The sequence below is a fragment of the Harpia harpyja genome, chromosome 5 (genome assembly GCF_026419915.1).
Source record: "Harpia harpyja isolate bHarHar1 chromosome 5, bHarHar1 primary haplotype, whole genome shotgun sequence".
Lineage (NCBI taxonomy): Eukaryota > Metazoa > Chordata > Aves > Accipitriformes > Accipitridae > Harpia > Harpia harpyja.
This window is the reverse complement of record NC_068944.1, coordinates 1,293,752-1,309,820: the sequence shown is the minus strand read 5'-3', so window position 1 is coordinate 1,309,820 and position 16,069 is coordinate 1,293,752. Positions and strand designations below refer to the sequence as shown.

General features: G+C 40.4%; 1 protein-coding gene across 11 annotated transcripts in view; it reads left to right on the top strand.

Annotated features, from left to right (window-relative positions):
- Positions 1-15,095, top strand: part of COBL (cordon-bleu WH2 repeat protein) — a 210,837-nt gene extending 195,742 nt beyond the window's left edge. For 9 of the 11 annotated variants that reach the window (XM_052787441.1, XM_052787443.1, XM_052787440.1 and 6 more), the window contains 5 exons: positions 1,819-1,922; positions 3,176-5,187; positions 5,811-5,930; positions 8,062-8,313; positions 13,779-15,095. In XM_052787441.1, coding sequence (XP_052643401.1) covers positions 1,819-1,922; positions 3,176-5,187; positions 5,811-5,930; positions 8,062-8,313; positions 13,779-13,796 — 2,506 coding nt within the window. In that variant the 3' untranslated portion in view covers positions 13,797-15,095. Of the gene's footprint in view, positions 1-1,818; positions 1,923-3,175; positions 5,188-5,810; positions 5,931-8,061; positions 8,314-13,778 lie in introns of those variants that run through there. The other 2 variants (XM_052787438.1, XM_052787448.1) reach the window with 2 other exon arrangements.
- The last annotated feature ends 974 nt before the right edge of the window (positions 15,096-16,069 follow it).

The following is a 16,069-nucleotide window of genomic DNA, read 5'->3' as shown; positions in this document are numbered from 1 at the left end:
GTGCGTGTATGCTTCAAGGTACAGTAGGACTGCAGTCTTACAGCGCCAGTTGCCTCTGCTGGAGACTTTGACGGATTTGTGCCATCTTCCTCTTAATCCATCAGGGGTAAAACTCAGTTTACCATGAGTCTTGCAGTGTGGGTGCTGAGCCTGAGCATCATCAGTTCACATTGGCTTCTGTCAAAGCTCAGGTCAGTGGCAAATGTTGGAAGAAATTGTATTCCAGTCATAGAGCACTGTATCTCTTCCTCTGTATTCAAACAATGAATACAGCTTTCTGTCTTAGATTCCAGTTTAGGAAACCACTTAGGCACATATGTAGCCTTGCCATCTTGAATTCATCCCATCTGTATGTTCAGATACACAAGGATGTGTACGTGAAAAAAGCTTTGGAAGGTTTCCTTGCAGGTGTATTTTGCTTCTTTCATTGATCCCACATACATGAAGTCAGCTTTTTAAGTGCAATGCAGTTTAGGTGCAAGTAGAAGAATTGGGCTCCAGGACTACTGCAAAAGTCAAAAAGAAAGAAGAGGTGAATGCTAGATAAATAAGTAAATAATGAAGTAAAATAAAATAAAATACCTGATGCTTCAACATGTGCTTTCAGTTGCTCCATGTATGAACAAGGAAAAATCAAACAATAAAAGAGCAAAAAGGAAGCTACATCATTAGACATAATTTAAACTAATGTCAGGAAACATCCCTGAATTTTTACTTGGATTATTATCTTAAAGGGCAGCAGAAAAATGGCATTTTTCAGGTAGTGTTTGGTAAACTACCCAAAAATGTCATCTGTTACTGTATCTGTGCTGCTAAGAGTTTGATCTTGAAAAGGGCAAATCTGCTTCGCCTGACCAGAGTTAGTTTAAGTGTGGCTAGAATGGAAAATTATTTTTTCAATAGGCTAATCACAAGGGCAAAACTTAGATATAGTGTCACAGACAACAATGTCTTAAATGCAGGTGAGGAAGAGGTAGCTAGAAAAAATGAATTGCCCAGTGTGAAATCCTAGCTTCAATGATTTAGATAGAAAAGCTCTGCTGGTCAAGATTGTTCTTCCTAAGAAATAGAAGGTCTGTTGTGTAACAGGTTGCCATACATATTTTTTTTAATTTTAGTTATTTTTTGTTAGGATTTTTCTTAGTTTCATCTTCTTTTCCTTTTTTCTTTTAATAAGCCAAGACAACACCTGGCACTCATTCTGACTTCAGGCTTCTTTTAGGTCATTGTACAACTTCATCAAAAACCATGGAGTTATTTTCTGGCAAAATCAGGCGCCTTGATATGTTTCATTAGAAACAGCTCTCAAGGGATTAGTTTCCCCTTCCTCCTCCCTTCAGGATGCAGAGTGATTGTCTAACAGTACTTAGCTGTATTTATTTTTCATTACCATGCAATTTTTATTTAATTAAGGTGCAGATATATTGGCACAGTGGGTGCACAGGATGGCTAGTGGCCTGCTTTAAAATTGTATGGATATGCAAAACCTTTGCCTTGGCATACGCTGCTTTTCTGCAGCCCGGCTGAATTGCGTACTTCACAGCGAAGCCAGACCATTTCTTTGCGACAGGCTTTATTAACCCTAATCTTTTGATCGCCAGCACACTGAGTACGCTCAGGCACCACAGAGATCCTTCCTAGATGTGGATGTGTCAGTGTGGTGGTGTGTGTCTCTAAGGCTGCTTATTTTTCATACTTTGGGGAATAAGTTTCAGAACCCAAGTGGAGCCAAACGGGCTGAAATGATAGTGGATAGCAGAGCAACAGTGCAAAGCGAAAAAAGGAGGAGACCCAACCTTTTTCTCCTCTTTCATTTAGCAGGAGAGATGAAGAAACGGCTTTGGCTAAGCATGAGAATGAGGATCTATTCATTGCTGCACAACTCCAGCAGACTTTGGCTGGCCTGGATGAAGATTTAGAAGGTAGGGAAGTGTGTTACCTCTGAAGTACAAAAGGGAGAGGCAGATCCAGGAGGTGCAGAGTCAACTGTACTCTGAGACATCTGCACATTTCTCACTAAGATCACTGGGAACAACTCACAGGTCTGAGGCAGAACGTGGTCCACTCAAAGTGGCTGCTCTCCGTTTTCTTCTGGGGCAGCTGCTCTTTATAGGCTCACGCTGAATGTTTTTCAAGCTGCTTATCAGATTGTCATTGTATTTCGGTGTCTGCTACCAAAAAAAGATGAACAGCAGTTTATGGACACATTTTATGGCCCAAATTTGGTATAATTTCACTGACTTCAGTGAAGCTAAATCAGTTGTGAATTTAGCTCTGTGTTTAATGAACAATGCCTCTATTTTGTATTTTATCATAATGAAGTGGAGAAGGGGGGGACATTTTTGTACCCAATGCCTTCTCTGCGTTAGCAGCCATATTTAAAGTTAAAAATCAAAAAACATGAAAAGAAACAGTGGGAAGAGATAAAATATCATATTGTGCTCCTCTTTTTCCTACTGTGAATAAAAATATTTCTCTATTAACGGTTTGTCACCAATGATGTTGAATGCTTTTTTAAAACTTCCCATCTTTATTTCAGTACTTCCGCAGTGGACTTGATTCTGATTTAATTTCTGTGAGTTCTCTAACACTGCAATTTCTTAGCTTCTGTGTTGTAACCCTTGATATATACCAGCAAATTTGAGAGGAGAGTTAAGCTTCTTGCACAGTGAGGCTTCTGGAGTCACTGGTAATGAAGGGTGAGAAGAATGGAGCAAAAATACAAGTACTGTTTCTTTGTTTGCTTGCTCAAGGAAATCCTTCAGCTGGACTGTTATTACTAACTAGGTCTGGGAAACATAATTTGGAGTTGCTCACTGTTTCTCAGAAATGTTTCTCCTTTGGAGTCATGTGGTGAAATGTTTATCACTGAGAGAAGTTAGTCAAAGATAAGGTATGAACAATAGATTAAATTCTGCTTTCAGCTGCATTTGTATGTTTCCCACTGGCTGCAGCAGGAGGACTGCAGGAATATTTGGCTGATCCTAATCAGCAACCAGACAATGAAAAGGACCCAGATCTCTCCTTTTTTGTAATACAGGCATAAATATATTCCTGTTAGTTTTAGTGTAACTAAAATATCTGATCTGCTTAAGCTTGTACTGGCTGTTTGTATAATTTAAAGTCATACTGCCTAAATACTGCCTGTATGTAATATTGTATGTGTATTTTGCAGCACTGGATGGTATAAGTAACTCTGACTCCGAGTACATCAATGAAGCGTTGAGCCCACATATAAGAAAAGTTGAGGCTGCCCAAGATCTTACCGTTTCTGTTCCAGTAACAGTCATAGATGATGCTCCAGAAGTTAGCACCTCTAACTCAGCTGGAGATCAAGAGACAGAGACAAATATCTCAGCTGACTCTGTTAGTACAGGAAACTTTAAAAATAAAAACAACAATGCAGGTTCCTTTGATAAGGGACACACAGATAGTGGAGCTGTATGCATATCCAAGGACCTAATACATCAGCAACCATCTGAAAATGAATTCAGTCACTTGCCTGTGGAACAGAGGAGAGATATGTTTGAATCTCTCACATCCTCCTTCGAAAAAAGAAATGAAAAGAACTTAAGACTGGACCCCCCCCCAAAACATGTTGTGAAGTCTGAGGAATGTAAATCTAAGCTGACTCTGTCTCACTCCAAGGTCACAGCTGAAATCAGTACAGCAAAAGAGAACATAAATCTGTTTAACGAATGTAGTAACAGGGAAAGATCTCTGAAAAAAAGTAAATCAGAATTAGAAATCAAATGGCCACCAGCAAAAAAAATTGAAGTAGAAGAAATCCCATCAACACCCACATGGTGTCATCGTGCCCAGAATTCAGGAACAAACTACGAACCTAAAATGGGTTTGACAACCTTTAAAGTTGTCCCTCCCAAACCTGAAGTAAAACATTTTGATAGAGGGGTTTCACTTTCCACTGGTGCCATTAAGATAGATGAACTAGGCAACCTTATAGGCCCAAACACTGGTGTCAGTAAGCACATACCAGGTACCTCTACTGATGAAAGTGAGGAAATTCATCTCGGGAAAGTGAAGGCATTCTGGAGGTCAAGTTCTATGGAAAAGCAAAACGATGACTCTGCTGAGTATCTTCCTAAAAAGTCAGGAGTCACCACAAACTCTAAGCCCTTTACTATAAAACATGAACACAAACCTGTCTGTCTTGCAGCTCCAAAACCTGTAGCACCACAAACTGTTACTACCCAGGTAGCTGAAAGACAGTCTGAGAACGAAAGGACCAAACCACCTGTTCCAGTTATACAGTCTCAGGTAACATCATTAGTGGCCACAGGCATTAATAAGGATAAGCTGGAGCTTCCATTTGTAAAGCCACATAGGAGAACTTCAAGTCAGTATGTTGCCTCTGCCATTGCAAGGCACATCAACGTCACTACCTTTAATTCTGACTTTACAGAATATCATGAGAAAGATGAAAATAAGCAAGGGGCAGGAGAGGTTAAAACTGAAGCAGAAGTTTCACCAAAAAGATGCATTATTGTGGCCAAATATAGCCCTGTGGGAACAGAATCCGCAGAAACCAGAGAAATGCTTTCAAGTATTTTTACTTGCAGTCAAAAAGCATCCCACAGGTTTACACCTGGTGATAATTCTGGCGTGGAAAACAAAGTAGTTAACATCAGGGCACCAAATCAAGCAACTCCTCTGAGCTTCTATAAAAAGAATGCCAGTGTCCCACTTACTAAATCCTCTTCAAAGGATAACAACAGTGCAGAAGATGATCATGGTTTAAACAGCAAACAAAGTATAGCAGAGAAAAGCACGTGTGTTTTGTTTGACCAGAAATGTGAGACTTTGACCCATGCTAATTCGGCCTCATCTCTCAAGTCTCCTGACCTCCAAGGAGTCCCGTCCTCTTTCGGCTCATCTTTGCGAGTCACTAAATGGCCTCCTGCTAATGGTGTACAAGTTAGTTCACTTAAAGCTTCACCCGAGCTAAATGGTGCAGGAGCAAACGCACAGTCAGAACAGGAGGAGAAACCTGATGATTCAGATATTAATGCTACCAGTGAAATGGATGTTAATGTGCAGACCAATATCTTTGGACCAAAGAAGAAGTTCAAACCTGTCATCCAAAAACCGATTCCAAAGGACACGTCGCTGCACAGTGCCCTAATGGAAGCCATTCAAACAGGAGGGGGAAAGGAGAAACTCAGAAAGGTAAAGTGGAGACTTTTTTTAGCCTGTTCAGACTGCAGAGCCCTGTATTCACACCGTCAAGACACCAGAGGTATTCTAACTGGTACAGTTGCTGGTGAGCTGGAGTACACAAGGCATTTGAAAAATTTATAATGGCAAAATACAGAACAACCCACTGCTTATTCTGCACATCCTGTATATTACGCAACACCATTGCTGCTGCACTAGCTAGAAGAGGCAGAGGGTACAGAGATAGAGCATAAAAGAGGGGTAATTAAGGTTAGCCTAAGAGCCGAACCTGCATTTCAGTGTGTTACGTAAAAACAGAAACGCACAGGGTGGAGAAAACGTGTAAATACCTGCAGTGAAAGAAAACTGCATTTTATATTACTAGGTGATACTAGTTTGCCACTGACTTCATGCTCAGAGGGTACGAGACTGCATCTGTGAGTACAGCATTACTATCTAGACATATCCTCACCGTTCAGTGTGAGTAAGGGTTGTAAAAGCAGGCCCAAAAGAAGACAGACTGATTAGTCTCCATAGCTTGCATTCTGGTACAAGTGCCAAAAATATTTTTAATAGTGTTTCCAAACTATCTCTAAGTAAATATCTAATAACAATTTATTCTTTTCATGTTCTAGGTTTCAGACGGTGCACTAAATGGTAGTCACAGGAAACCCTCATATGCTGAGCCAGAGAATCAGCGCTCAGCCCTGCTAGCAGCAATTAGAGGCCACAGTGGCACCTCAAAGCTGAAAAAGGTAAGAAATCAAGACAGTAAGCGATCTTTTTAAGTGCAGGCTGTTCCTACTGGGTGTTTTGAATAAACGCAGATATGCCACAAACTAAATGTTGTGCCGCAAAGAGAAAAGTTAAGGGGGGAATAGTATGACACAAGACCTGATCTGACTTACGCAGATAGATAGCGGGTCCGATCCTATCCTCTGCTGTAGAACTTAACACTTTCAAACGGTGTGCTTTTAGCTGAGAAAGTAGCACATAGAAATCCAAACGAATTACAGGGAGTGTGTATAGAAGACATCAAATGTTCATCATTTTCACATTTAGGTGGGATTTTTTTGTACTATAGGAGCATGCAGTTAGATTAATATATTTGCATTACCTACCATATGCATTAAATCCCAGTTACCTGAAAACACACTAGGGCTTCTTCGTGCATGCTGTTTATCTGTTAACATGAGCTGGTGCATGTAAGTCGTATGCAAGTAATTGGTGTTGAGGGAACATCAGCTTTCACCACAGCAGGATGATTCCTTCTGTCTGAAAGATTTACCTAATCTTTAAAGCATCTCTTATTCCTAATAGCCAAAACCTGCATTGTTCTAGCCTTAGTTTTCACTCGGTTCACTAATCCAGCCAAGGATGTGTATTTGGCAAGTAGGTTCCCATTTCCCTCGTGCAGTGACTCAGGCCATTAGCACATACCCAGATAGCTGGCATTAGATAGAAAGAATCTCTTGTCTGTGTCAGGGAATTACTTTGTCCTTCAAATATCTTACTGCAAGTAGGGTACAGCTTCCTCTGAGCTTGAGAGCAGGCTGTGCTAGGCAGCAGCCATCTTCACACATGCTTAACTGCATTCTGCATTCCTGGGGCATAAATGTAAATTTGTGTAAAAGAGGCTCTGACAATGAAGTGGTGGTGTATTGTCACAGAGACTTTTTGGATTACTTTCCCCCAGCAGAGAAGCTTTTGCCATCATTTTGAAGGAAGTTGCCTAGAAACCATACGCTGCTTTTTCCTACCGTGTCACCTGTGCTAGTTAAAGCACCTTGTTTGTATGTGTACAGGGTGAGATACAGATGTGCTATGATGAAAGGGCTGTCCCTTTCCTGTTATCTCAAGTGTTCGTGTTTTACCTGGCATGGCATTATTCCCATATATGCTTGTGTTTGTGTACAGTGAAGGAATAGAATACAGGAGCTCTCTGAATGTGGATTATTTGATGGGAGATGAATCCTTTCATTTTTCACTAGAGAAGTTTTGTGCCTCAGTTTCTCTCAGAAAGGAATGCTAATGCATCTGCTTGAAAACCTCCCATTTGGCACATGATACTGAATTTCCTAATAATCACTAAATCATTGTAATTGCTAACAATTTATCATGATTATTACTAGTGATGTTGTTAACAGCAAAAATACTTGTTGAGACAGTTGACAGAAAAGCTGGCTTAGTCTGAAAGGTTGCCTCCTCTCCCTGCATTCATTTAAAGTAGGATGACTTTCCAAGCTGGTAATTCGTACAGAAATTTTGGTTGCAGAAATTTCACAGAAACACGCTTGGAAGAGCAATCAATTGATTTTGTTCTCAGTGCTTTCACATAGTTCTCTCTGGTCCTATTTTATTTTATTTTATTTTAGTATGGCTGAAAACTTGAGGTTTAATGACATTTTTTTCAATGAAGCCATGTCTGAGAGCTCAGATCTAGAAGAGCCTTCCTGTCATCTGAGATTATTTCTGTGCAGCCCAGAATGCAAAAAGTAACGAGATTCCTGGGTGGCTACTGCAGCCTTAATATATCTTCCTGATTCCAAACCCCTTGTGGTCATTTCCAAATGAATACTAAGTCCAACTCTTTTCTCTTACCTTATGTGCCAAGAAGAGTTACAGGATGCTGGAGCTTGCAGTAAATAAAGATTTCGTTTCTGAGACAGAGTCAATGCCAAATCCTTTATTCTGGTAATCAGCCCAGCTGAGTGATGTGAGTGAGTAGTAACAGATGTTCAACCCCATGAGCAAACAAAAGTTCTATGTGTTTTACATCATTCAAGCAAAGTGAAATCGGGGTACTGAAAGTGCATCAAATGTCAAATAATTACAGTTTAGTCATGCTTGATATTAATCACCTTCTTTCAACTGCATCACGAGCAGATCTCCTCCATGGCCTCCGAAGAGCTGCAGAGTTTTAGGAATGCAGAGCTGTCCTTGCAGAAGGCAGAAGACCCTCAGGAAGAGCGGCTTCGTATCCCACCCGCCCCTGCCCAGCCGCCACCACCACCTCCCACTCAGCTGGCAGCAGCAGCTCCGAAATTCTCTGCCACGGCTACAGGTAACCCTGGGGAGGCAAGGCAAGCCCTAATGGAGGCCATTCGCTCTGGTGCCGGAGCAGCAAAGTTGAAAAAGGTAAATGTACTTTTATATTTTATTGTGGATGAAACAACCTATGCTTGCTGGGCTTTGAGAGCCATTTATAAGCTGCTCTAGCCACACATTTCTTTCTGCCATCAGAAGAAGGTACATGCACTGTTTTCTCTAAGTGAATCAAAGATCAGGAATGTATTTCAAACCTTTGAACAGCTATCAAAACATATTATTAAGACTAAAACACACCTGTGCATATATGCAGTGTATGAATAGTCAATACTTTTTTTTAAAGAGAACATCAAGAGCATGAATATCATTTCAGAAAGCATTTTCATGCCCCTTTCATTCTTGTGAATCTGAGATAATACTGAATGTCCTTTAGACAAGGTGAACCTAAGAAAGATCAGATAGGAGACCCTGAAGCAAATTTAGAAAGAAGTATTCTCTCCTAATTTCAGTAGTGTGTCCTAGACCTTGATTCCCAACACTTACACCTTGGTCGCACGTGCTGAGAGCTGTCAGTAAAACTGGGGTCATTTTAACGTCTACCTGAACTTTATTAACTGGATGATGTGTGTTTCACTTCTGTGGCCAGCTGTGGGTCAGTCAGCTCCCAGATGGCTAAATGCTCAGTTGCCTGGGTGTGATTTTTGGAGTAACTTCACTTATCTCTTTGATCAAAAATTGTTCTTCCTAACCTCGAGTTATACTGTATTTCTTGGTAAAGAGAAGCAGATCAATTTGCCTTAGTGGAGTCATCCCAATATCACACTGCAGTATCCAAGAACAGACTTTGATCCAAGGACTTTAGGGAATGTACAAAAGCAGATGTAGTTTTCCCAACACGTGATTTAGCCGATGCCAACCATAAATGTGTAAATAGGCTTTAACCTTGCTTACTTGTCCCCTTTCAAATAATTCAAAAAATACAATCAAATTTTAACATTAAAAAATAGCCAAAAAAATCTTGTTTCTGATAAACCAGAAATTCCACAGAATCTTACAAATGGCACAAACAAATCAGTGTTTCAGTGAACTTTACACCAGCATGCAAACAGAAATCTGGATGTGCAGTTATTTTGCATGTGAAAAATTACATATGTATTATGCATACTATTATGAGGAGTGGCTGAGGTCACTTGGTTTGTTCAGCTTGGAGAAGAGAAGGCTGAGGGGTGACCTCGTCACAGTCCACATCTTCCTCGCGGGGGGCAGCGCAGGGGGAGATGCTGATCTCCTCTCTCTGGTAACTGGTGACAGGACACGAGGAAATGGAATGGACTTCCCCCCTGTGTCAGGGGAAGTTCAGATGGGACGTTAGGAAAAGGTTCTTCACTGAGAGGGTGGTCGGTCACTGGAACGGGCTCCCCTGGGAAGCAGACAAGGCACCAAGCCTGTCAGAGTTCAAGGAGCGTCTGGACGACGCTCTTAGTCCTATGGTTTAGTTTTAGGTAGTGCTGCAAGGAGCAGGGAGTTGGACTCGATGATCCTTATGGGTCCCCTCCAACTTGAGATATTCTATGATTCTAAGACTACAATTTATGAAGAAATAATACTCCAGATCAGGCCATTATTTCCCCACTTCGCCAATTTACAGAAAAAAACGGGATTTGGACGCTCAAGAATACTTCATGCAGTTGTTTTCTAGATCTTTCCAAATTCCTTTTTCTTCCAATTACATTACTCCTGCAGAAGTCTCTGAGGGGACCCATAGCTCTACTCATTAAAACAAGTCTTTATCATATCCTTGGGGATTTATTTCAAAACAGTTGGATAGCGAGTGCAGGCCATGAAAGTAAGCTGGATATACTGATGCGTTCTGCTAAATGCTGTGCCTGTCTTCTTTCATTTTCAAGAGGGAGTAATTTTTGGTAGTTTTGACATTGAAATGATGGAAGAGTACATCTCTCGTTATATAGGTCTTTTATGAAAATAAAAGAGAGCAGTGTTTTGTCCAAGACAGAGTATGATTTTCTTGTTACTGTGCTGGCCTTGCAGGTATTGGATATGCAAGCTAAGTCTTGTATGTGCCAAAGACTTTGTATCACTTTGACATCTGAGATCTCATGCCCTTGATAACTGATGAAAGTAAAAATGTTGTCAGGTTTCTCAAAGACTCTATCCAGTGCGTATTAATACCTCTTCTAGCTTGCTGCAGTAAATGAAAGTCAAATTCTGATCCTTCCCTGCAGTTGGACAACTTGTGGCAGCAAAAGTTGAACCTGTAGAGGAGAGAGAATACATGATAGCTGCGTATCAGGGTTTTTTTCTTTTACAGCTGAAGAACGTGTCTCCAAGGAGCACTGAGTTTTTTGTAGACAGTGGCTGGCAGGTGGTTTTGTGCCAGGGCTGAAGCAAACTTTTTTCTTTGTTTTGCCTCCTCTGTCAAAGATCTATGATGTTGTGATTTGGAGAGGTGAGCACAGAGCCATTTTTAGCTTTGCTTTCTAGAAGATTTTGGTGGCAACAGCTAGAGAGCAGAGTAGGTAGTTCAGTTCAGTAATTGCATCTGTTTCTCTTCCATTGTCTTCTCAAAGTTTTCTGCGACAAGGGCTTCTGATGGTGAAGTCATTTATTTAGCTAGTATTGTGGGGAACTGGGAAGAATCTGCTTTGCTTAGTTATGTATGACTCAGTTTGTGCTTATTTATGAGGGGTTATTTGCAATGGAAGTAGATCAAACAGGGCTGTTGGGAGCCAAACGTAAAAAGCAACCAATTGCCTAGATAAGGAGCATCACAACAAACATTTGAGCTCTATTAATATCTGTGAAAAGGCAACTCCTCCACTCCACCCCTGATTACACAGCTGTTTGCTAAAGTCATGAACTTTAAGGTTAAAAGATCCACTGTGCAGGAAGGGAGGAGAGAAGTTGCTGCAGCCTGACCTTGCCTTGCTGAGAGTCAGGGTCTGCACGACATAGGCTGTAATTGGGTCGGCCAAAACAAACCAGAGCAAAAACAGGTAGCTGAGGGAAATGCCAAGTATAGGTAAGACAGTATGCACATAGGTCTCCTGGCTGTTCTTTAATCCATTTCTTGGAGTACTGTGCCTGCTTTGGTAAATAAATCATGCTTTGTTTTGAAGAAACAGCTTCTGTTTTATTGCACACTGTTGCTGTCCACAGACTCCCGAAGGAAAATTCTTGTGGGTGCCAAGCCCAGTTGGGCTTGCTCAGTAAAATGGTTCATCCCCAGTGCAGTGCAGTTCAGTTCAAAGACCTGCCAGAAAGTGGTTACCCTACAGATCCTACCCAAAGGGAACGGAGACACAGACCTGTTACTGGAAAAGGATGAACTTACCAAACTGGAAAAGACCTGACAGTGTGCAGGAAGTAACCTTTTTCTTCAGTTTTCAGAATGGTCTGTTGAGGAAGCTGGCGGGTGCTTAACACCTCCAAAGTCTAGCAGCAAGTCAGGGAGACGGCATCAAGTCAAGCCACCAGCCGGGGGTGGCTGACGTAGTGCCTTCGTTGTCTTGAGAAATGGATGTGTCTCGCTAGTGAGGAGCCTGCTTCCCGGCCACGCGGTCTGCCTCCTGCACAAAGGGGAACCAGTTGATCTAGGAAATAAACAGCTGATCTGAGACCAAATTTTGGCTAATTCTGGTGAGCAAAACTCAGGTCTTAGAGCTGTACCGTTTGAGCTTCTGGTGTTAAAAGTGAACGAGTGTTTTCCTTAAATTGTATCAAGCGACTTTTGTCACAATTTCACATACTTAAGATCTTTTATGTCTAGATTCTAACTTTCTATCTCAGAACGTGCAAAATAACCTGGCTAGATTTCTGAAATTCTGTATATCATCGCATGTGTCTGTGTAACTTGCCTTGGGATTTACCATGATTATCTGTGGAAATAAACATAACTACGCATGCAAATAACCGTTAGATATCTAGCTGTAGGTATAGTTGCAGCACAAGCCCATGCAGGATTAAAAATCTTACCCAACAAAGAGAAGCTGTAAAAGTTGCCTTTGCTTATATGCCATCTACTCATTTTAGGTAGAGTTGTACCCAGGGATTTGGTAGAAATATTGCAGGGGAATGTGCCTGCACGAGGCAAGTCGTATGTCTGAAGAACAGGCTTTTGCTCGTGGTAAAATGATTGCTGTAGACCACTTTTTAATGGTACGTGCAAGAGAGATTCTACAGATTGCACATTTTCCGTCAAAGATTGGAGCTGCATCTAAGCAGCCTTTTCTGTTTGCTTGCTGCGATTTTGCAAATTAATTTGGCTCCATCACAGTATCCACAAGCATTCATGCCAGTGTTCGGCATTGACATTTAGTCACATGAACTCTTGATACGTGCAGTGTATCATTCTGTTGGTAAAGGAGCCAGGTAAGGTAATTACTGCAGCCATTGCAATGAGTCCCTGGTATACGCTGGGATAATTTGAAGTTGGTTGCCAACAAGTAATGCATCGACCTGAATTATGGCACGTTGAGTATCTTCCAGGAAGCGTGGCCTAGTTCCATACCTTTATGTCAAGCAGTGGACTATTCTTCTCACATAATCAGAGATACATAATTGTGAATGAAGAAATACTGTTTCATATCATCAATGTGTGTGGGTGCAATGACAGATTACAAACTCAAAGCTACAGTTGATGTTGGCTTTGCTATGCTGGAAATGGGGCAGGAGGCCCCACTGAAAGGTTGGCCAATCTTGATATACCGGTAGTCAAATGAGCCTATAGAGTGATTCTAGTTCCCATGCACAGTGAGAGGCAGTCGTTTGCATGCTGTTACTCTATTTGAATTGAAAGATAAAATTTAATTTGAACTCTTCACCTTGCTAATAATTTATACTGTGACCTATTTTTTTCCTCAAGAATAAAGCTTCTGCCACGGATACTAAGGCCAAAATGGAAGATTTAGACTCGATCAAATACATTATTCCTGTTTAGCTTTTGTGGTGACCTTAACATATATCTCTCTGATAGAATCAAAGCTCAGTAACTTTGATTTTGGAAGAGCACCCTAGCATATGTATTCAAAATAAAGCATATGCTCAGATGTCCTGAGGACTAGGAAGGAAGATACGCATTTGTTTAAGTATTTTCCTGAATCAAAGCCTTTGGGAGTTTCCTTCATTCAATCAGGAAGCAAAGTACTCATCAATTGCTTTTTATGACCAGTGACAGCTAACCGATACTGAACAGATTTTGACAGTCAGATATTGCATACTCGCAGCCTGGGTTTCTCTTCATTCCACAAAATGAAGGAAGTTCACAGAAAAATACATCACCTATGTTCCAGTAATCATGTAATTGCAACTGTAATACCTAAGGACGTACGAGGTGTGGGGTTTTTAGGGACGGATGACACCTTTCAGTAGACCGACTGATACAGCTAGAAAAAAGCAGATAGGCTTTAAGTAGTCTCAAGGAGCTGATGAAGAGACCAGGCTTGAAAACAGCCCCACAGGAGAATGTTTGGTTAACAATGTCAACAGTTGGAGGTTTAAAAATATCTTGAATGATCATGTGCTTTTCTTTGTTATAGGTCCCTCTGCTCGTTTGAATCATGTCTAAAGAACAGGTAATTGGAAAATCTAACCCCGTATGCACCCATAATCATCATTCAAGGTCTGAAGTGGGAGAAAACATCAAGAAGTTTAGTTGATTCTCTTGTCTGCAAGCCAAAATAAGTTGTAGTTAATTTTCTGTGTGTTCCTGTATAATGGTTCTAAGGGGAAAATATGTTGCTCTGCTGTAAAGCTTCTGTGCCAAGGAATTGTGTTTTGCCTCTGAATATTTAAGGTTGCCAATAAACTATTCTTGTTGGCAGGTTAATAAGAATATAAACACTGTGCAGTCCTGTGTTAATACTTAATTGTGTTTATGGGCAAAATTAAAAGACATTGCTAGCTATCTGAAAAGTAATACTCATTTCAAGTTGTTAAAAATATGTAACTATTTCAAACTATTTACTTGCTTCTTATTTGATTTGGAAAAGGGCTGTAAGCGATTAGGGTGAAAACCAGAATAAAGATCCATAAAAAACAATCACAAGAAAAAAGTTATGGTACATTACGAAGAACCTAAATTCCATATGCTGGAGTCATTGGTTTTTAAAATTAGATGGACTTTATATCTCTGGTGGAGCTCTGAGAAAGCAGGCAATCAATAATGAATGTGAGACAGTGTCTACTGAAGAGTTACTTATGGGATATGACGTATAGAATGCTAATATGCAGAGATATACTGAACCCTAGTAACATTCATGGCATTTTAAAAATACAGAGACACCTTAAAGGATCTCTATTTGCAGCAGACTGTGAAGGTTATAAATAAGATTCAGAGTACTGCGTAGAGGTCCAAGATTTCAAATTAATTTCTGCACTGCAAAATGAAGTGAAGCTGGTTTGTATCAGTAACCAGGACTTTTGTCATCTCTTGTTCAGGTCACGCATAAGTTGGCCCTTTGTTTCCAATTCGTATGGCTGTTGTATGTTGTCTCACAGGTATTTATAACAGCATCTTTTTCAAATGTTAACTACTTTGGTAGTTGTTGTACATATTTTGAAAATACTTCATTAAATTGATTAACTTAAAAAGGACAAAAGAAAATGCTGTTTCACGTTTCCTATATTGTAATGAGACTGAAGAAGAGGAAGTTTGTACATTTACATTTTTATAATCACAGACCGGAGTGGTGGCAGATTCTTTTTTTTTTGGAGCTGAAATTTAAAATGTATAGCTATGTAATGTTGAAAGCACGAGAATATTTAGCCATCTGCATTTAATGTGACTATATGTTATGTATTGTAAAATACTGATGTCTGTTAGTGCCACAAATAAAAGCAAAATCAAAACCTGACATGGCTTGAAAGACTCTTTTTGCCAAATGTTTTCTATTTACAGAAAGAACTTAGAACTAGAGATAGACTTAAGCAAACCAGTATACTGTGTTTGATGTCTCAGGTCTAATGTAAAATGTCTCAAGCCAGGAAAGAGCTCACAACTAATAATCTGGGAACACAGTAGAAATCACCAACTAGAATCAAGATGTCAGAGTTATACACATTTCGATAATAATGGAGTACTGATAATGATCCATTTCCTCATTAGGGAAGCTAATATATTCAGCATTAAGGTGCTCTTGTCACTCCCTAGGATAAATAGGATTACCTTTGTTGACTGGTTAGCCTTCTTTTGCCTTAAAAGTCTTCTCAGTGTGCTTTAGGTCAGAAATAGTAACATGTTAAAAATGCCATCACAGGAAAGGATTTGGTCACTCCTAAGCTTGAATGCTGCAGATAATCCCACCAGCAGCAAATACAGCTTCCTTCGTTAGGTGCTATAAGACAAAATTCAGTGCAGGTCTCCTCCTTCTTGTTCTTAGTGTTGCCTGAAGGCCCTGGGTCTGTAGCCCCTCCTTACTAAGGCTTCTTTAGTGTAGTAAGTTGTGTGGGCACTTACTTTGCAGTGTAAGGGATCCAAAACTGGATTTTGAGTTAATAAGATCCTCCAGGCTTTGCAATGCAAAGGTTCTGGTTCTGGGTGCTTGTCACTGTATAGAACTAAAGTTTACAAAAGAGTTATTCATGGATAAACTTCTGAGTATTGAATTCCCATGGGTAAAAACTGTAAGAACAGCTGCAAGATGAGATGTCACCTTCACTGCGACAGCAAAAAAATTACGAAAAATCCTGCTGGCTCAGTCACAGCTTGAGCTAAAAATGGAGGGGGAGTTCAGCTGTCTACAGTAGGAAGCTAAACTGGGTGTTCATTCCCTTCTCTTGTTAATGGGAGTTGTGTATGCTCTTATATTGTCATGCAGGTGCTGTTGAA